The following is a 20175-nucleotide window of genomic DNA, read 5'->3' as shown; positions in this document are numbered from 1 at the left end:
CGTGAGGAAGGAGCCGGGGACGTGTCCTTCCCCAGCAGCATCTGGAGCCGGGGCAGCTCGCAGGCTCTGCTGTCCTGAGGCCCGGGAGGCCGTCGTTGGACTTCCATTCGGGTGGCCGCACTGTCAGGGAGGAGGGCATAGTGGATTTCCTTAGAGAACAAAGCCGTTTCTCCGGAAGTCCCTGCTGCCGTGTCAGAACGGGGCTCTGGGCTGCCTCAGCGCCATTTCTATAAATCAGTAGAAGCGGCAGGAAGGAGCCTGATCTCTTGGGCCCTTGGTCACCTCCTGGGGCTGGGCTGCTGTCACCAAACCTTATGAGCAGTGTTTACCCCACACCTCTCCCCGCCTCCCACCTTTCAGCGCCCCCCCATCCCCCCTCTCCCACGTCTCCTGGGACAGGGAGGTGACCTTTAGTGGCCAGGACCATCCAAGTCCAGCATCTGCAGTGGAGAAGCAGCTTTGTCTGCGGAATGCCCATTTCCTTTCCTCGGCCGGATAACTGTTCCTGGGGTGCTGTCAGTTGGGGGGTCCTGGGGAGCGTGCTGGGCTCCTCCAGGTGGGCAAAGGCACAGGAGGGATCCTGACTGCACCCTTGCCCTTGGAAGGCTCAGGGCCAGAGGGCATGGGGGGCGCTGGCAAGCGCTCCCTCCTCTGAGCCTCTCTTGAAAAGCTCGGCTGCCTGCTCAGGACCCTGCGGGCTGCAGCGACCAGAGGGGCCCCTCCACGAAGGCCAGGCTGGCTCAAGCCTCTGCAGCTTGCCTAGTGGGGGCCGCGGGTGGGGGTCGGCTCCCTCCTAGCGCTCAGGGCCAGGGATCTGCCTGGAGGAAGGGAGGGAGGGCCCTTGCTTGACCCCTTCCTGGGTCAGGGCCGGTCAAGGACTAAGTGATGGCCTTGCCCTTGGGAGCATCATCCCACCTGTGTCGTTATCTTTGGCTGAGGGACGGGGGTGAAACACGGACAGGTTTTTATAGTAAGAGGTAAGTGTGGATGCCGCGGGGACCAGCAGACCCTGTCACGTGTCACGTGGTAACAGGTTTAGCCGGGAGAGGGACCACTGCTTTTCTGCGAGTTGTCCTTACTTTCCCGGCCCTCAGAGACCCAGACTGTGACGCATTGGAACCAACGGTTCACGGGTACCATCAGTAGGATGACCAGTACGTCCCCGGGTATCAGCTGCTGGCACACCTCATGTGACGTCCTGAGCCTGTGGGGACCCGGGACAGGCAGTGAGGGCCTGAGCTCGTGTGCCCATTCTCCAGGTGGGCAGGGAAGGCCCGAAGGCTGTGCTCTGAGCCGCTGGTCCTTGTGGGCGGGCATCCCTGAGGCTCTGCACACCTCGCCCTGAGCACAGCAGGCCTCGTGGAGCCCCCCGCCCACATGCATCCCCAGTGGCTGTGTGATGTGACCACAGAGACCCAGTGGCTGAAAGCAAGTCTTATTCTCCAACATTTCTAGGGGTCAGGAGTCCGACATGGGTCCCGCTGGACTAAAATCCAGGCATGGGCAGGGCTGGCTCCTCTGGAGGCTCCAGGGGAGAGTCATTCCCTGCCTTTTCCAGCTTCTAGAGGTGCCGCATCCCTGGCTCTCGGCCCCGTCCTCCATCCTCACAGCCAGCAGTGCCGCATCTCTCTGGCTTCTTCCGTAGTCACGGCTCCCCTGGCCCCAGCTGGATCCCCTGCTTTTAAGGATCCCTGTTAGTATGTGGGGTCCGCCTCGGGATCCTCAGCTCAACCTCATCTGCAGATCCCTGCTGCCATGTCAGGTTCCGCATGCACAGGTCCCGGGGCTACAGTGTGGGCGTCTTTGGGGGCCATGACCCCTCCAACCACACCGCCCATCTCCGTTTATTTGACGAGCTGCACGCCCGCTGTGGTCCTGAATTAAGATGCTGCTGAAGACGCTCCCTGTCCACCTCCCTCCCCACCCCGTCACCTGTCAGGAAGCCCCGCAGCGCCGGCCCTCGCGTCTTCCGGGCCCTGCAGGCACTTCTGTTTCACACAAGTAGAACCACTTGTTTATGGTTTGTTGTCTAAGGTTTTGCTTTTTAAAAATTCCACAAACCGTGTGCGTTTACTGTAGAAATAAAGGAAACTCAGACACATGAAAAGAAAATGCATCCCACCTCCTCCCCCCTCCCCTCAGAAAGGATGTTCAGAGCCGGTCTCTTCCCAGCTGCTTTCCGACAGCTCGCCTCGGCGCCCCGTGCTCATTCCAGAAGGTGCTCTGAGCGTGTGGCAGGACTCTTGAGGCCAGGGTGCTGCTGCTCCAGGGCTCGGCCGCCTGGCAGGGGGACCTGGCAGCAGTGACAACTGCCCGAAGCCCGGGTTCCTTGGGGGAAGGCCTGTCTGGGCCAGAAGGGGCCCTCAACTAGTGCAGCCGGCTCCCATTCCGGCTGGGGGGCTCGAAGGGGGTGCCTGGCCACTGGCCCCTGGGGTGCCCCGGCCCCCGCCTCTGACTCATCTCTCTTCTGTCCCCACAGAGGACGGGAGGGGCAAGCTGCGGCCAGCCAAGGCCAAGAGCGACCGGAAGAAGAAGAGCTATGGCCCTCTGCACCTCCACCACCCGCTCATGCCCCAGCTGCCGCCGCCCCTGCCCACCCAGTTCCCCACCGAAGAGGTGCCCCTGCTAGAGATCCCGGCACCGGCCCCCGGCCCTGAGGCCGCCGAGGAGAACCCCCCGCCACCACCTCTCAACGTGGTGCCCCCCGAAGCACCCAGCGAGGAGCCAGAGGTGAAGCCGCGCCCCATCATCCCCATGCTGTTCGTGGTGCCGCGGCCCGGCCCGGCGGCAGGCGACAAGGGCCGCGTGTCCTGCCAGCAGGCCTCTGAGCACTTTGCCCAGAAGGGCCCCACCTGGAAGGAGCAGGTGGCCCCCATGGAGCTGACGGGGCCCGAGGAGGAGAGCGGAGCCGGCGAGGTGCAGGTAGGGGGCACTGGGTCCCTGGGGCCGGGGGTCCCCCTGCCCCACGTGCTGGCCACAGCCCCGCTCGTCCAAACGGCCCCTGTGGATCCTGTCCCGGAGGCCAACGGCACGTACGTGGTTTAGAAACCACCGTTGGGGGAACTTCCCTGGTGGTCCAGTGGTTAAAACTGCGTTCCCAAGGCAGGGGGCCTGGGTTTGATCCCTGGTCAGGGAACTAGATCCCACGTGCCACATCGAGGACCCGGCACAGCCAAATAAACAAATGAATATTAAAAAAAAAAAAAAAGAAAAGAAACCACTGTGGGTGTTGGCTGCCCGCTTCCTGGGGTCTTTTGCCCCTGACTGAGGACACTGGGGTCCCTCTGAGCTGGGCTCCACCGCCTCTACTTCCGGCCCCAGAGCTGCTCCCACAGAGGCCTCCTGTGCCATTTTAGGCTCCGTCGACCTTTTCCAAGTTGAAGATGGAGATCAAGAAGAGCCGGCGCCACCCTCTGGGCAGGCCACCCACCCGGTCCCCGCTGTCTGTGGTCAAGCAGGAGGCCTCAAGTGACGAGGGTGAGCAAGGGTGCCCCTGGCTCTGCTGCGCCCCTGCCCTGCCTTCCTCTGCCACCCGCCCGGCTTGCTCACTCCCGCCACCCCCAGCCGAGGTCGGGCCTGCAGACCCCTCCCCGGCACAGCCTCAGACCCTCCCCAAATGCTGTGGGGCCGAGGTGCCCCCTGCCCAGCCCACAGCTCCCGAGTCAGGCCCGGCTGCCCGCAGGCCTCTGCCCTGCCCTTGTTTGCTCCATTTCCCCGGGGGCGCTTGCTCTACTGGGCCCAGGGCCTCAGATGTCGAGTGGGGCCTCTGAGGGGCAGGTGCAGCCACCTGGGCTCACACCCCAGCCCACTGCCCGGAGCCGGGGACCGTGGTGCCATTTGCCTTTCTGTGACTCGGTTTTCCCATCTGTAAAATGGGGTCTTCTGGCCCCCCTCAAGGGGTCCTGCCAGGGAGGTGCACGGGGCTGAGGCCTGTGAAGCGTGTGGCCTAGTGCCAGGCACACGGTGGGTGCTGGGAATGCCGGGAACGCCGAGGCCAGTTGTCACCCAGAGCTCCTGGTGCGATGCTTTCACAGTCTCCGTGGTAACCTCTGCCCCCTCCTTATCCTGTGAGAACTGAGAAGATGCCGTCAGCAGAGGCTCCTGCCCACGACCCCCAGCACACTTGCCGTGGCCCTTGTGCGTTTGTGTCCCTTCCTGGCCCTCCAGGTGAGCGAGGACCACACCTCATCCTCTCACAGCCTCGGGATCTGTTTGGATGCCTGGCGCAGAGCGTTTCCAGAGGGCAGCAACGAACGATGGTAGAGGTGCCAGCCACATCCCCCAGGGAGAGACTTGAGAAATGGATTCAGAGTTAGAGGATCATGGAGCAGCATGGGGCCCGGAACTGGCCCATTTCCAAGTCCATTTCCAGCAGAGACGTCCTGGCCCTGCGCTCCCTGCACCGGAGACAGGGCCGCGTGACCCCAAAGTGGGAGAAGCTGCTTCGAGGACAGAGGAAACCTCGCCCTTGGCCGTCACCCCGCAGACACCTGTGACTCACGATGCTCCGGGCTCTGATCTCTGACCTGAGGCCAAGCTGCCCTCAGGGAAAGTCAGCGCCAGACTGGGGAGCGGCCAGTCCCAACAGAAGTGACCCTGCCTGCCTGAAGCCAGCGTGCGCCTGGGAGAAGTTGGAATAAGAGGCGGTGGCACTGGAGCTGGAGGGGCAGAGACGGAGAAGCTTCTATTTAACACTCGGCTGAAAGTCGGAGTGATTGTCTTACGTGCAGAAATCCTGCTAAGCCCATTTATCATCTTCCGCTTCAGCCTTCCGTTTAAGACGCACGCGGAGTGTGAAAAGTGCCTGGGTGGCTTCTTTGATTCTGAACCTAATTTGAGGGCGAGGACGCGGAGGGTTCTAGAGGCGGGTCTCGGGCTGGAGCTCTGGGAGCAGGAGGGGCCTCTCTGGAGATCAGATGCGGCCCCAGGGTCCCCGTGCATTGAGGCAGCCTCTGGCCTTACAGCTGGGACGGCTGTGGTACCAGCCATGCTGGCCCAGCTGCTGGGAAGGTTGGGGCCCCAGGGATGAGGACCCTGCTCCTTGGGCAGGTTCCTGGGGACTGCTGACGCTGATGCCAGGGCAGATGGCACCCCTGTGTCCTAAGGAAGTGCAGGAATGGGATGTGGGGGATTGCAGACAGTGAGCTGGGAGTCGAGGCCGGCGGAGGCCAGCGCGGTGACAGGTGATGGGAGGGACATCTGTCAGTGGCCTCCATCTTACAGGACATTGGGGCAGCAGTGCCCCTGCCCGACTCCCAGGGGAGTCTGTGCCTGACCTGCCAAGGCCTGACCATCCCATCTCCTGTCCCCAGATGGGATCAGCCCTGAGCTGAGGGGGGCCAGGGCACCTCCCTGTGGAGGGGCTCAGGGGCCGAGAAGCGGGGACCCATCCCCTCGAGCGCGCACTGGGTGGGGTGGGGCCCTGGGTGCTGAAGCTCCTCCCCCCTCCCACTTTACTCCAGAAGCCTTCCCTTTCTCTGGGGACGAGGACGTGGGTGACCCCGAGGCCTTGAGGTCTTTGCTGTCCCTGCAGTGGAAGAACAAGGCGGCCAGCTTCCAGGCTGAGAGGAAGTTCAACGCGGCGGCCGCCCTGACGGAGCCCTACTGTGCCATCTGCACCCTCTTCTACCCGTACAGCCAGGTGAGCCGGTGCTGAGGGACCCCCAGGCCATGCCGGGCCGGGCAGCATCCGCCTGCTCCCGGTGGCGCCAGGGCTCGCTCTGCCTGAAGGGAGTCCCTTCCCCCTGAAGGGAGGGTGATGGGGACCAAGAACCCATTTGCTGTTGGAGCCACAGCGGGCTCGGTGGAGAGCCCGACGGAAGGCCCCTGTGAGGGCTGCGGGGAGAGAGCCCAGGGTCTGCGTTTCATTGGAAGGTAATTTATCAATGTGCCTCAAAGAGGATGAGAGTGCAAGGAAGCATCTCAGATGGCTGTCCTCTGAGAGGCCCTCAGCCCAGCCCAGGGGGCAGCGCAGGCAGGGGGCCCGGGGGTGGGTCCAGGTAGGCGCCTGCGTGGTGAACAGGGGCTGGCGGTGGGGGGCTGGGGCTGGGCGAAGACCCACGCATGGCCTGGCGCCACGCGGCCGCCAGCTCTGTCCTGAGTTTCCAAGTTGTGATCGTGGCCTTTCCCCGTACTCTGCCCTGTACCATCCACCACCACGTCCTCCCGGTTTCCTCCTTAACCGGTTTCCTGCCATGTCCCCCTCCCCCAGCCCTGACCACTGCCTGTCTCCTGCCCTTCCTGTTAGCACCTCACCACAGCCACGCAGGGCCCAGCTGGAAAGCCCGCCAGGCTCACCACGGCCCCCGGCCTCTGCACATGCCCCACAGCCATCCTCTCCTGTGATATCTGCCCCCGCACGCACACATAGCATGCTCCGTGCTGTCCCCCAGCATCTCCCACACACCCACCCAGGCCTCTCCCTCGCCAGATGGATTTCTGTTCACTCTTTGATTCCACTCAGCTGCCACCTCTTCCAGGAAGCCTTCCTGGACCTGCTATCCCAAGCTGACTCTGGCATGCCCCCCAGCTTCCCCCACCCGCCTCTGCTCTTGCTCCTGCCCTCTGTTTATCAGCCCTTGGAGGACAGGGCCGGGTCTCACTTGTTTTGGGGTCCCCGGCTTCCAGCCTAGTGCCTGGCATCTTCCACGTATTAGCTGAGCTAGCCGAGCTCTGTGCCCCGTGCTGAGGGCAGCACACCCATCTCGAGGGCTCTGCCACTCAGAGCTGCCAGGACCTGTGGTCCCTAAGTGAGCCAACATCTGGTCGTGGAAACAAGTAAGACGAAACGTCCAGATAGACGTCTTCTCTAGGCACGCCCCTCGCCGCTGGAAGTCATCACTGGGAACACTGGCTTAAGAGGCGAATCTCCTTAATCCCGGTTGCTAAGTGAAGCATTGTGACTCAGCTTAATCACGTCCACGGTATCAGTGGGACTTGCGGGGCTGCCGCTTCCGCAGTCCGGAGCCCTCAGAGTCGGGGACCAGGCTTCGCTTGTCCCATATCATGGGAAGGGCTGTGGCTGGACATTCTGCCTGTTTGGAAACCAGCCGGTCCCCTAATCCAAGTTGCCACATGGGGCGCCCCAGGGCCCCACCACCACACACACACAGTGCATCAGGCCAGTGGTCTCTGGTGGCCTCTTTCCTTATGCCCTGAGCCGGTCAGAGTCCTTCTGTCACTGGGTGCTGGGGAGGCTCATCTGGGAGCCCCACCACCCTGTGACAGGCCCAGTGTTGCTGGATGCCGGTGCCATGGGCAGGATGTTTTCATCACAGTCTCTTCATCTGATTGGATTTGGGGGGACTGGGGTACAGCCGTCATGGGGCGCGTGTGAGTCACAGGTGGGGAGAACGCCCCACATAGATACACAGATAACACGGCATCAGGTGATGGTCAGGACCACGAGGACAGACAGAGCAAGGAAGGCCTGGGGGCCCGCTGGTTATGTGAGCAGAGATCTGAGCGCCCCAGGCGGTGGGAACGGCACATACAAAGGCCCCAGGGCAGGACCACGCCTGGCGTTTGGGAGGAACCGTGAGGGGGCCCTTGTGGCCGGAGCAGAGCGAGCCAGGGGCAGTGGGATGAGGGCGAGAGGGGTGAGGGCAGCAGGGCAGTGTCTGTGCTGTCTGCAAGTAACCCTAAGTGGGAGGGCTTCTGGGTGGGTGGGACAGAGTCTGACTGCCTTTGGGGAGGATCTCTCGGGGGCTTCTGAAGCAGGGTTGGGGGCTGGGAGGGTACGTCAGCGACACCCATGGTGGGGCAGTTGCAGGTGTCCTGGTAGGGGTGCTAGTGTGGCAAAGAGCAGCCTGGGGTGTGCTGCTTGGGGACGGAGGGGCAGAGGATAGACTCAAGGATGTCAGGGGTCCCTGCCCGCCCCACGCTGGGCTCTCCACTGATGGCGGCCCTCCTCCTGCAGTCCCTACAGACCGAGAAGGAGACTCCCCAGGCCTCCCTCGGGGAGGGCCCCTCGGCCACACCGCCTTCCAAAAGCGGTCAGAAGACACGGCCGCTGATCCCCGAGATGTGCTTCACCTCCAGCGGGGAGAACACAGAGCCGCTCCCCGCCAACTCCTACATCGGCGATGACGGGACCAGCCTGCTGATCTCCTGCGCCAAGTGCTGCCTGCAGGTCCATGCCAGTGAGTGCTAGGGAGCGGGGAGAGCCGAGGGGCCACCACACAGCCCCGCTTCCCCCTCCCGAGACGGCCACCCTCGCCCCTTCCTCTGGCTGCTGCTTCGGGCCTATAGCGGGACCTGGCGTCATGGGGTGGGGGTCTTGGCCTTTGGGGGCAGGTGTCCTGCCCTTCCCCCTGGCCAAGGCAGGACTGCCTGGTCAGCCTCCTTCTGGGAGGTTCCACCGAGGCCTGCCCTCCCCGCCCAGGGCCTGGGAGGCCGCAGGAGATCAGGTACCTGTCAGGGGCTGTGACGCTTTTAAACTCCACACTTTGGGGCCGGAGTTGGAACTGATGCTAGAGCTGAGGTTCTAGAGTGGTTCAGGGGTCGGATTTATCTCTGCCATCGGTGACTACCCTCCCCCAAACCCTGAAGTCCCAACCATAGCCTGAGACAGGAAGATGGATGTCTGTCCCCTTCTTGGGTGGGAGGGGGCAGCGAATGTGAGATTAAGCTCCCAGGACAGGGAGAAAGCTTCCTGGAGCCGCTTAATTTTGCGTGTGTACATCTCTGTCGAGCGCCCGCCCTGCAGAGGCCTGCCCGGAGCTCACTCTGTCTCTTGGCTGGGAACCCGTCTGCTCTGCCCGGCCGGGCCCGGCTGTGAGACGTGCTCCTGGGCAGATGGGCCCCCCGGGGTCGGGGTTGGGGGGGAGGGGGTGGGCAGCAGCCAAGCTCACCACCCTGCCGCTCTCGAGGGGCCTGAGGTCCAGCCACGCAGGGGGAGAGGAGCCTCCCTCATTGCCCTTGGGAGGCAGAGTCCTCAGCACAGGCATCTTCCTTGAGCCCTGGCACCAGACAGAGGGGGACACCCCCAGGCCTGACCTTGGCTGAGGGCCCCAGGGGATGGAGCAGGGGGCCAGGTGTGGGCTCTCAGGTACCTTGCCGTCCCTCAGGGTGCCCCCTTCCCGCTGCCTTGCTTTCTCCCTGTCCTTTCCCCAGGGACCTCTCAGCACTGGCCAATGGCCCCTCTAGCCCACAGAGCCCGTTTGGTGGGTAGCGAGCCCCGGCTGGCTCAGGGTCCCCGCAGGACTGCTGGGCAGTGACCCCGGGTGAGGCAGGGTCCTGGGGCAGGCTGTGCCTTCTGCCCTTGCTCTGAGGCATGGTCCTCCGCCCCTCCTCCATGCCCCCTCCCCCATGCTCCCTCTGCAACTGTAAACCCGGACCACATCCCAAAGCCAACACCTTGGTAACCCAGAGCCTCCGGCTGCGCTTTTGGAAACAGTGGACTCTGGGCCCAGCTCTGCTGCTCTGAACTCGGGGCTCCCCGAGGCCCACCTTGCATCTCACACCACCGCTCGGCCACCTTCCTCTCTCTCAGCTCAGAAGAGCCTGGGCGAGCCTCCCAGACTGGGGTGGGGGGCGAGGGCCAGGCTGAGCCTCCAGACCCGGCAGGGCTCCCGCTTGGGGGCCAGCTCTCCTTCCCCGCGTCAGCTTCCAGACTTTCTCCGGCTCTGTGTGCAGTGGCCCGGATTGAGGTAGAGCGGTTGGTGAGCACAATTACCCTCAGTGCCGCAGCCGCCCTTCACCCCGCCCCGGGGGCGGGAGGGGGCTCCGTGCAGCCCGCGGGCAGCCGCGGTGACAGATACGCTGGCCCCTGTCTTCCAGGTTGCTACGGCATCCGCCCAGAGCTGGTCAACGAGGGCTGGACGTGTTCCCGGTGCGCGGCCCACGCCTGGACTGCGGTAACTCGCCCCTGCAGCTGGGGTGGTGCTCTGAAAGCCGGCGCGGCCCGTGGGGGAGCCGGTCCTGGGCCCCGGGCTCGCCCGATCCCGCAGGGTGACCTTGGGCTGGCGGCCTCACCTCCCTGGGTCTCGGGTGGAGCCCGACGCACTCTCTCGGCCCATCGCTTCCTGTGGCCGCTAGTTTGAAATGTAAGGACCGTGGGCGGGGGACGGAGCAGGTCCCGGAGCAGCAGGCGGGCGGCGCCGCCCTGCACACCCCTCACCTGGCTGTTGTCTGGTCCCTGTAGGAGTGCTGCCTGTGCAACCTTCGGGGAGGCGCCCTGCAGATGACGACTGACAGGAGGTGCGTTAGAAGGGACTCTCCTCCTGGGGTGTCCTGAGGGGCGATTCGGGGCGGGGGCCGGACCGGCAGGAGCAGATGAGGTCCCCTCGGCCTGGCCAGCCGGTGCGCACAATCGTGAGATGACCCCAAGGGGACGGAGCGCACCTGTGACCCCTGACCCCACCCGCTCCGCCCCCCCAGGTGGATCCACGTGATCTGCGCCATCGCCGTCCCGGAAGTGCGGTTCCTGAACGTGATGGAGCGCCACCCCGTGGACATCAGCGCCATCCCCGAGCAGCGGTGGAAGCTGGTAGGGGCCCTGGAGAGTCCCTAGGCCCCAGGGATGCAGGGTAGCTGCCAGGGAAGCAGAAGTCGCATTTCAGTTTGGCCAGCAGTTACTCTTTGAATAACCATGGGGGTACCCGGAGAAAAGCAGGGCGCCCCTCCCCGTCTCTATTTCCAGGTTTTCACACAGAGGAAGCCACCCGCACTCTGCCCAGTTCTTTCTTGCCTAACCTGCGATATGCCGCCAAACAGAATTTTAAGTACCCAATCCAGTTACAGTCATCGAGCAGGGCTCTAGAATGTCTTCATCATGCCTAACTGAAACTTCTCACACGTTAAACGGCAGCTCCCTATTTCCCCTCCCCCACCCTTGCGACCATCACTCTGCTGTCTGCTTCTGTGAGTTTGTTTCCTATGCCTTGTGGAAGTGGAACCACGCAGCATGGGTCCTTCTGTGTCTGGCTTTTTTCACGGAGCAGAATGTTCTCAACATCCATTCACATTGCTGCAAATGGCAGGATTGCCTTCTCTTTCATAGCTGAGTAATATTCCATTGTATTTCTGCATCACATCTTCTTTATCCGTTTTCTGTCAAGGGACACTTAGGTTGCTTCCAGGTCTTGGCTATTGTAAACGATGCTGCAGTGAACATGGGGGTGTAGGTGTCTTTTCAAGATAGTGATTTTTTTTCCTTCAGACAAAAACTCAGGAGTGAAATTGCCAGATGGTATGGTAGTTCTATTTTTAATTTTTTGAGGAACCACCATACTGTTCTCCACAGCAGCTACACGAATTTACATTCCCACCAACAGTGCATGTGGGTTCCCTTTTCTTTCTATCCTCAACAATACCTCTTGTCTTCTTGATGATAGACATTCTAACAGGTGGTTTTGATTTGCATTTCCCTGATGATTAAGTGATGTTGACATCTGTTCGTGTACCTGTTGGCCATCTGTATGTTTTCTTTCTTTTTAAATTTATTTATTTTTGGCTACGTTGGGTCTTCGTTGCTGCGCACAGCCTTTCTCTAGCTGCAGCAAACGGGCTGCTCTTCATTGTGGTGCATGGGCTTCTCCTTGCGGAGCACGGGCTCTAGGTGCACGGGCTTCAGTAGTTGTGGCATGCAAGCTCAGTAGTTGTGGCTCACGGGCTCTAGAGCGCAGGCTCAGTAGTTGTGGCGTACAGGCTTAGCTGCTCTGCGGCATGTGAGATCTTCCCGGACAGCGCTCGAAGCCGTGTTCCCTGCATTGGCAGGCAGATTCTTAACCACTGAGCCACCAGGGAAGCCCCCTCTATATGTTTTCTTTAGGGAAACGTCTATTCAAGTCCTTTGCCTATTTTTGAACTGGGCTGGTGGCTTTTTTGCTCCTAAGTTGTAGGAGTACCATCACTGGCCCCTCTAAGGAGCACAGCCATCCTTGGGCAGGTGTGGTCTTGCAAGGCTCACGCCTCCCGCTCTTGCTGGTCACACACACACCCCTCCCCCATCTGGGAGAGCCTTTGGCTCAGTGGGCAGTAGGCAGACAGTGAGCAAACACTGGCTTCCCTTCCCAGCTTGGCCACCAGCCAGTTGTGTGACACTGGACAGATTCCTTGACCTCTCTGTGCCTCAGCCTTCCCCTCCGTAAAATGGGGCTGCTAACAGTCCCCTGTGTGGGGAGCATCAGCTGGGCCACAACAGAAAGCGCTAATCATGCCATCTGAGCACCAGCATGTGCTCTCAGGTCATCACCACCTGTGAGTTTGCAGGTGGCCGTGTGGGGGACATGTGGGTGATGGGATGTGTCTTGTGGCATCTGGGAGCTAGGTCCTTGGCCCAGGGGTATGGACAGCATCCTGGCTGCTTTTCCTGCCTGGTTTATTTCCCAGCTGCCTGGCGCAGGCCTGGCTAGTGACGCTCCTCCAGGCCTGTAGTGGGCAGGAGGCAAAGAAATGGGGCTGCGGGCACTGAACCCAGCGGGGAGTCCCAGCGAAGGCACAGAGACACCAACCGCGGAGCCCACAGGTGCGGGGCCCCCGGGCAGGGCTGAGTGGGCAGCCAGCTGGAGCCATGTGGGAGGGGACGGACGGGGCTTGGTCAGGAAACGGGGGACACTGGGGCCAGCGCCAGCCCCGCCCAGCAAGGACGGGCGTTAGGAAGAGGCTGGCGCCTGCGGGTGATTCCTCCAGGAGCACGGGCGGGAAAGGCCTCATTATTCAGGTGGAGTGATGGTGCGGTGCGCTCTGCCGTGATAGAGCCTCCCTCCCAGACGCGTTATGGACCATCTGACATTTCCAGCTTGCAGCCTCTTCATTACCAGCACTTGTAACGATGAATTAAAAATCCTTTTACACCAGGCTCGCTTGTATCGCCTAATGGAGCCTCGCACGGAAGCCGGTGGTTAACTCCTGCGTGCCCGGCGCCCGCCTGCCTCCCTGGGGCCATGTGCAGGCCGCAGCCTCGGGGACGGTCACGCCTGGTCACCCGCCCAACTTTCTGTCCCCGTGACTCCCTGGCCACTGGTCCTGGTGAGCGGGGGTGGCCCCAGCCTGCCGGCGGCCTGAGCCTCGTGCTCACCCTCTCACCAGGCCAGGTCAGGTTGCGAGGCTGCCGGGGCGGGTGCCCTGAACCAGCTCTGCCCTCTCGTTGGCCCTGCCGTGAGGTGTAGAGGCCGGTGTCACATCCTGATGGGAGGGAGGGTGGGCTGGCAGGCAGGCAGTGAGGGATGACGGCAGGGGCCGGTGGGGAAGAGGGGAGGCCGGAGACATAGGACATGGTGCCTTGTGGCCTCCATGGCTGATGGCACACCCAGCCGCAGCCCTTGGCCTCCTCTTGGCCACTGTTCTCCACCAATGTCCACACCCCACCCTGTACCACCCCCCATCCCCACCCCCGCCTCACTGCCTCCAGTGAGGGAGTCCCAGACACGGGACTCACCCTTAAGGCAGCCCTGAGCTCAGCCCTTGATAAATGGCCCGATGGGGGCCTGGCCTGTATTCCTCATGACGTGTAAACTCGGAATAATGAGCTGCCCCCGGAGGCTGGATTGAACGAGCTGCGTGTCAGGCCTGGCTGTCAGGTTTCTCCCGGGCCTCGGCTGTGGGGTCGCGGCCCGGTCGCCAGGGCAGCTGTGCTCCACCTTCCGCTCCCCGTGGAGCCATGCAGAGCACAGTCCTCAAGGGCCGTGTTGTGCTTCTGCACCTGTCCCCGCGGGCCGGCTGGAGAATCAGGCATCGACGGTTTAATAATGAGATACCATTGCCATCGATTGGCGCCGGGCAGCACTCCTGCAGCGCCTTTGCTGTGGGGCTTCTCTGGCTTTTGAATGCGGTTTACAAAGCGGTGAAGGCCCGCTTATTAAACGCCCAGAGTGACGGGCTGGTGGTTGCTGAGTGGTGGCAGGGCGTGGGCGTAGGTGCACATCGGCGGCCTGGGAGCTGATGCCCAGCAGAGCAGGTCACCCCGGCAGGGCGTTCCCACGGTGTGGGCCCTCTGCCCCTCCTTATGAAGGGCTACACTGCAGCGTCTCTCATTCAAAATTAAGATAAAATCCCCCATTTTATTTATATATTTATTTTCTTTAAAAAAAAATCCCCCATTTTAAAGAGAACATTTTCCTTTTACTACATTCACAGAGTTAGGCAACCATCACCTCTATCTAGTTCCAGAACATTCCATCACCCCAGAAAGAAACCCCCTCCCTATCGGGTGACTGCCATCTCCCTCCCTCAGCCCCTGACAACCCCTAACGCACTGGCTGTCTCTGTGGATCTACCTGCCTGTTCTGGACGTTTCCCATCAGTGGAATCACACCCTGTGTGTCCTTCTGTGCCTGGCTTCTCTCGCTGAGCATCGTGTTCTCAGGGTCCATCCACGTGGTAGCGAGTGTCAGTGCCTGTCTCCTTTTCATGGATGAATCACGCTTCACTGTGTGATTGTTGGTGCCTATTCCAGTCTTGGAAGTGCTCCTGGGGGGCAGCTGCAGGCCGGGTTGGTGGGCCTGGGGTGGTTTGTGGGGGGCTCTACATCGCGGTCAAGACTCTCCCAGGTTGCCTCCACTCAAGGCCGGCTGCCGGGACTCCGCACTCCAGCCCTGGGTCTCAGAGTCACTCCCAGGAGACAGACCTGGGGGCCCGGCAGGAGGCCTCCCAGCCCCAGGGGGCGGGGGCGGGGGCGGGGGCAGAGGCACCGGCCAGAGCCCCATTCCCACCGCCGTGTCCCCGCAGAAATGTGTGTACTGCCGGAAGCGGATGAAGAAGGTGTCGGGCGCCTGCATCCAGTGCTCCTGCGAGCACTGCTCCACCTCCTTCCACGTGACCTGCGCCCACGCCGCTGGCGTCCTCATGGAGCCAGACGACTGGCCCTACGTTGTCTCCATCACCTGCTTCAAGCACAAGTCGGGGGGTCACACTGTGAGTGCCCTCCTGCCCTCCGCCCTGTTTCCCTGTCCGCCCACCCGCCCCGCTGTGTTCTGACACCCCCTCCGCCTCCAGGTCCAGATCCTGAGGGCCGTGTCCTTAGGGCAGGTGGTCATCACCAAGAACCGCAACGGGCTTTACTACCGGTGCCGCGTCATCGGCACCACCACGCAGACCTTTTACGAAGTGAACTTTGACGACGGGTCTTACAGCGATAACCTGTACCCAGAGAGCATCACGGTGAGCAGCGCAGGGCCGAAGGGGGCAGGGCCAGTGGCGGTGGGTGGGGCGAGGGGCGGGCACAGGCGCAGGGCAAGCGTTGCCCTTAGGAAGGGAGGTAGCCGGATCCCTCACAGGGGTCCCCTGCATCCAGGGTCACCATTGTCCCTGATGGACAGGCCCAGGCTGTAGGGCCCCTGCTAGAAAGCGCCACCTGTTTCTGTAGAAACAGCAGAGCCAGGCCAGTCTAGATATGCCTGCAGGCGGGTGATACCCCAGGGCTGGGATGGCCACGGCACCCCCGGCCTCGGCACCTGCCCACAGCTCCCCTTGATAGTTCAAGCTGAGAGCACTGCCTTCTTCCTGGTGGCAAAATCTACCAGATGGGACCTTTCTTAGCCCAGGCGAGCGCGGTGACCGAGGCCGAGGGCGCCCCTTACCCTCCGCCTGTCCTTCCTTCCACAGAGTAGAGACTGTGCCCGGCTGGGTCCCCCACCTGAGGGCGAGTTTGTTGAGCTCCGGTGGACTGATGGCAACATCTACAGGGCCAAGTTCATTTCCTCTGTGACCAGTCACATCTACCAGGTGAGGGGGTCCTGTCTACCAGGTACAGGGATGGGCTGGGGCGGGGCCCTCGAAGAGGTCCTGCTGGGGATGATGGCGTTTGCCCACTAACTGAGAAGGTCAGCACAAGCTGGAAGGTTGTCCAACTGTCCAATATTATCCCCCTTGGAGGTGTGTGTGTGTGTGTGTGTGTGTGTGGGTGGGGTAGAACATACATAACATAAAATTTACTGTTTTAACCAATTTTTAAGCGTACAATTCAGTGCCCTTGTTTTTTTTAAAAACCAAGTTGGTTGTGAGCTTCTCACCGTAATTGTGGAAAAGAAATTATTGAAAGGGGTGGAATCTTTGACGAGAAACCACCCGTATCCCAGCGGGAAAGATGATAGCTGCTGACCCTGTGCTGCTTCCCGTGGCTTGTCTGGCAAGCAGGCCGTGAGAGTGCGGGTGTCGGGCCTCAGCCAGCCAGGCTGAGCAGCCAGCAAGCTGAACTGTGTCCCCTTGGCAGGTGGAGTTCGAGGATGGGTCCCAGCTGACAGTGAAGCGTGGTGACATCTTCACCCTGGACGAGGAGCTCCCCAAGAGGGTCCGGTCCCGGCTGGTAAGTGGCTGGGGGTGAGCGCTGCTGCCTGGGAGAGTGACCCGTCAGGTGGCCTTGACCTCCTGCCTCGGCCTTTGCCTGGTCTGGGATGGGAGGGTCAGCCCGGCCGGCGAGGAGGAGACAGAAGCGCCTGCACATGGATCTGAGCTGCAGGTCAGCAATGCACAAAGGAACAGGGGAGACTGGCCTCTTCTCACAGCCTTTCACTGTCTTCTTTCTTTTGTGTTTAATCCAAGGTTTTGAGGATTGGGGGCTGTGGCCATGGGTGGAAGAGCTGAGTCAGAGCTGGTGGGGGTCTCAGATGCCAGGTTCCCTTGGGGGACGGACAGGAGCTGCCAGGCAGACGAGTGGCCTGTATACACCCTGGCCTTGCCTCCTGCACTCTGTGGATGGCAGGGCACCCGTCCTGCTAGGGAGCCAGTGACTGGGAGCTTAGGGCCCCTCCTCTGCCTGATGGGGGGCTCACTCAGTGAGCGTTGTTTCTCAGAACATTGTCATTGGCTGAGGGTCAGCAGCCCAGGGCCCTTGACCCCCAGCAGGGCAGGCATCTCCTCCAGCCAGGCCCCCGAGCGGAGCCTGTATTTCAGTCTGTTCCGGCTGTGATAACAAAATATTACAGACTGGAATTTACACAACAAGCTATCTCTCACAGTCCTGGAGGCTGGAAGTTCAAGATCAAGGTATCAGCAGATTCGGCGCCTGGTGAGGGCTGGATCCTGGCTTACAGACACCTGCCTTCTGGTGTGCTCACATGGTGGAGAGAGAGAGCAAGAGAGAGCTCTCTGGGATCCCTTTATAAGGGCACTGATCCCATTCGCAAGGGCTGCACCCTCATGACCTCATCACCTCCTGATACCATCACACTGTGGCAGGGTAGGGCTTCAACACAGGACTCTGGGGGGGGGACACAGACCTAAAGGCCACAGCACCCCATCCGCACTAACCCCAGTGCCGTCTGATCTCCTGCAGTCGGTCACCACGGGGGCCCCGCAGGAAAATGTCTTCTCGGGAGAAGAGGTGAAGGCCGCCAAGCGCCCGCGGGTGGGCACCCCTCGCGCCGCGGAGGACTCGGGGCGGAACCCGGACTACCCGGCCTTCATGGAGAGCCTCCTGCAGGCGCAGTGCTGGCCCGGAGCCCCGTTCTAGGACAGCCGGCCGCCCGGCGACCCCTTGGCCCAGCAAGGCAGGCGCGGCGGGCCCAGGCATTTGCTTGCTGTGAATCCCTGTCCTCGCCTCCGTGGCCCGAGAGGCTACCTCGGCGACAGGAGCGAGCAGGACGCCGCACGCGCCCCCGGACTCAGGGAGCAGGGCCACGTGGGCTCTGGGGGGCCGGCGGGGGCACGCGCCACCCCCTCAACCCAGATTCGTAAACCACGTAAGCTCTTCTTCTCGAAAAGGTGCTACTGCATTGCCTGCCTCCTGAGCAGCCTTTGAGATTGTGACTTCTGTACATAAATCACCTTTGTGAGGTTCTTTCTATAAATACCTATTGTTTAAAAAAAACGCAAGAAGAGAAGGAAAGAAACGGAAAAACAAGCCCCAAAGTTGTTTTCTAGATTTGTGGCTTTAAAAACAACAAGACAAAATGTCCTTTTTCTCAGAACCAAGATTGCTGCGGGAGATGAAGGCAGCTCGTCTTTTCGTTTGTTGTGTTTTCTGGTCTCGCTGGTCTGTGAGTGGCGGGGATGCACTGTAGCTGCGGTGAGGCCTGGGGGCACCCAGGGATCCCGGACGGTGGCGCCTGGTCACTCACTCTCTCCCAGTCGTGAGATCGAGAAGGTCCAGGTGGCTGGCACCGCCGCCAGCGCCCAATGGGAGGAGACCGGCAGCTCCCTGGGTGGCCTGCCCCTTGTCTGCGTGGCCTTTTGCAAAATAAACGCTCTCTCCTCTGGTGGCTCCATCTTTTGCTTCTTCCCCTCGGGAGACCCATCCCCCAGCTGAGGCCTCGGGTGGGCGGTCCTCGGGGGGTCCGGCTACGGCCCAGGTGTGCAGGGGGTCTTCCCCGGAACCCGAGGGGCTGGCACATCCTGTATCCTCTCCGTGACGCGTGGATTTGTGTGTCCAGGAGAGAGAGAGCGCGAGGGAATCGTTTTCAGCTCAGAGGAAATCTGCCTCGTAAGGGTTGTGGGTTGAGTTTCCAGGCAAAAACGTGCTTCTTAGCCCCCCGCCTCTCAGCTGCCCCGCTGTCCCCTGTAGGGGGATTGAGGGCGTCATTTGCTTGTATAGAACTTTTTTTAATTTAAAAAAAGAGGCTCTAACGGTTGCCAGGCCAGAGAGAACCATGTAAGGGAAGTGGAGAGCAACTTCCTTGATGGGGAGGGGGCAGGTGACCCGGAGGGGCGGGTGGGGCGGGAGGTGCCAGGGGAGTCGGCGGAATGTCTGGGTTTCCTCTGCATGCAGCAGCCCCTGCCCCAGGGCGCTGTCACTGTGTTCATATGTAGTTTGAAAATGCTATTTATATTGTAAAGAGAATAAAAGGAAGCGGGCAGACGCCCCTGCGGCCCTGGGTTGGGCGGTGGGCCGGCCCCCGTGGCCGGTCCCTCTGGGTTGCTGCACCCCGTCCGTCGGTCGTGGGTTCCCAGACAACTCGTGCAGACAGGTGGTCTCACAGCAAAGGGGAACGCACACTTCCCCCACGAAGATAACATCCGTGTCTGTGTGCGAAAGCAAAAAACAAACCCACCCACCCTGGTTTTTTTCCCACCTGAGATTAAGGATGCGCGCTGTATTTTTGCCTAATTCCCCTGCCTCTAGGTTCATAATGAATTAAAGGCTCGCGAGCACTGCGAATTACAGCTCCAGGTCTTTGCAGTGTCTTCTTTTCTGAGTGGGCGCCGGGAAGGCGGTCGGCGGTTGGCGGTCGGCGTTCTCCGGCAGGGGTGGGCTCCGGTCTCCCCCTCCAGGATGGAACAGGCGTGGAGCCTACCCGGAGGCGGGGCGGGGGGTGGGGCACGCGGCCTGGCACCGCAGCCCCTGCTCCCCGCCTCCAGGGTGGAAGAAGTTTCCTTCCTGAGCTGGACATCTGAAGCTTGGCCCCACACAGGCCCCCAGCATCAGAGGCAGTCAGGGACCCTCTTCGTCTGACCCACCCCTTGCTTGTCAGGGGCCTGCGGCCACCCTCTCCCCTGGCCCTCCCAGCCTCAACCCAGTTCTTGTGACATCTGAGCCGGGGAGCGTATCTTGTGGTGGGCGGCCGCTGGGCATATGGGAGACAGTGGGGTCTCCCACAGTGGGGTGAGGCTGGGACCCCCGTATTCATGACCGTGTCGCTTGTCCAGCCAATACTGGGGATACAGCAGTAGGTGTGTCACCAGTGGGAGAGTTAGACAGTACGTAAAATGGGATGTCGGCTGTGATGTGAAGAACTGGGAGTCCTGAAGGAGATGAGAGGTTGAGCCATGGGGACTTCTTGGGACACGGCCCGTGCAGAGGCCCTGGGGCAGCACCGGGCCTGGATGTTTGGAGGGACAGTGAGGAGGCCCGTGTGTCAGGAGCAGAGTGAGCGAGGGGGAGACATGGAGGAGGGGAGGGCAGGGAGGGGACGGGGCAGGCCGTGCAGGGCCTTGTGGGCCGCGGGGAGGACTTGGGTTTTTACCCCCAGGGAGGTGGGACCCTGGAGGGCTGTGGGCCAAGGAGGAGGGGCGGGGCCTGACAGTTGCTCACAGGCGCCCTCTGGCTACTGAGAGGAGGACAGACCGTAGGGTGAGGTGGGAGCTGGGGACCAGGACAGAGGGGGCTGCGCTGAGCATCTGGATAGATGGCTTTTGCCATGACCTGAGATGGGTAGGCTCGGGGTGGGGAGAGGCCAGGAGCTCAGCTTTGAGCACGATCCCCCCCATATGAAGGTACATGGCTGGACATGGGGCCGAGGGCCAGAGGAGGGCCTTTAGGAGACATCAGCACCCAGGGGATATACTTACTGGATAGGT

At 61.6% G+C, this 20175-nt stretch overlaps 1 protein-coding gene across 1 annotated transcript in view; it reads left to right on the top strand.

The window, feature by feature from the left end:
* Positions 1-18543, top strand: part of KDM4B (lysine demethylase 4B) — a 134001-nt gene extending 115458 nt beyond the window's left edge. Inside the window, 13 exon segments of the mRNA XM_079915879.1 lie at positions 2480-2922; positions 3357-3477; positions 5463-5641; positions 7919-8141; positions 9781-9857; positions 10145-10200; positions 10381-10489; positions 14671-14862; positions 14864-14918; positions 14921-15102; positions 15547-15666; positions 16154-16246; positions 17216-18543. Of these exon segments, the coding sequence (XP_079772005.1) occupies positions 2480-2922; positions 3357-3477; positions 5463-5641; positions 7919-8141; positions 9781-9857; positions 10145-10200; positions 10381-10489; positions 14671-14862; positions 14864-14918; positions 14921-15102; positions 15547-15666; positions 16154-16246; positions 17216-17392 (2027 nt within the window). The 3' untranslated portion in view covers positions 17393-18543.
* Positions 18544-20175: the final 1632 nt, after the last annotated feature.

Source organism: Stenella coeruleoalba (assembly GCF_951394435.1).
Source record: "Stenella coeruleoalba genome assembly, chromosome: 3".
Taxonomy (NCBI): domain Eukaryota; kingdom Metazoa; phylum Chordata; class Mammalia; order Artiodactyla; family Delphinidae; genus Stenella; species Stenella coeruleoalba.
This window is presented reverse-complemented; position numbering and strand designations above follow the sequence as displayed.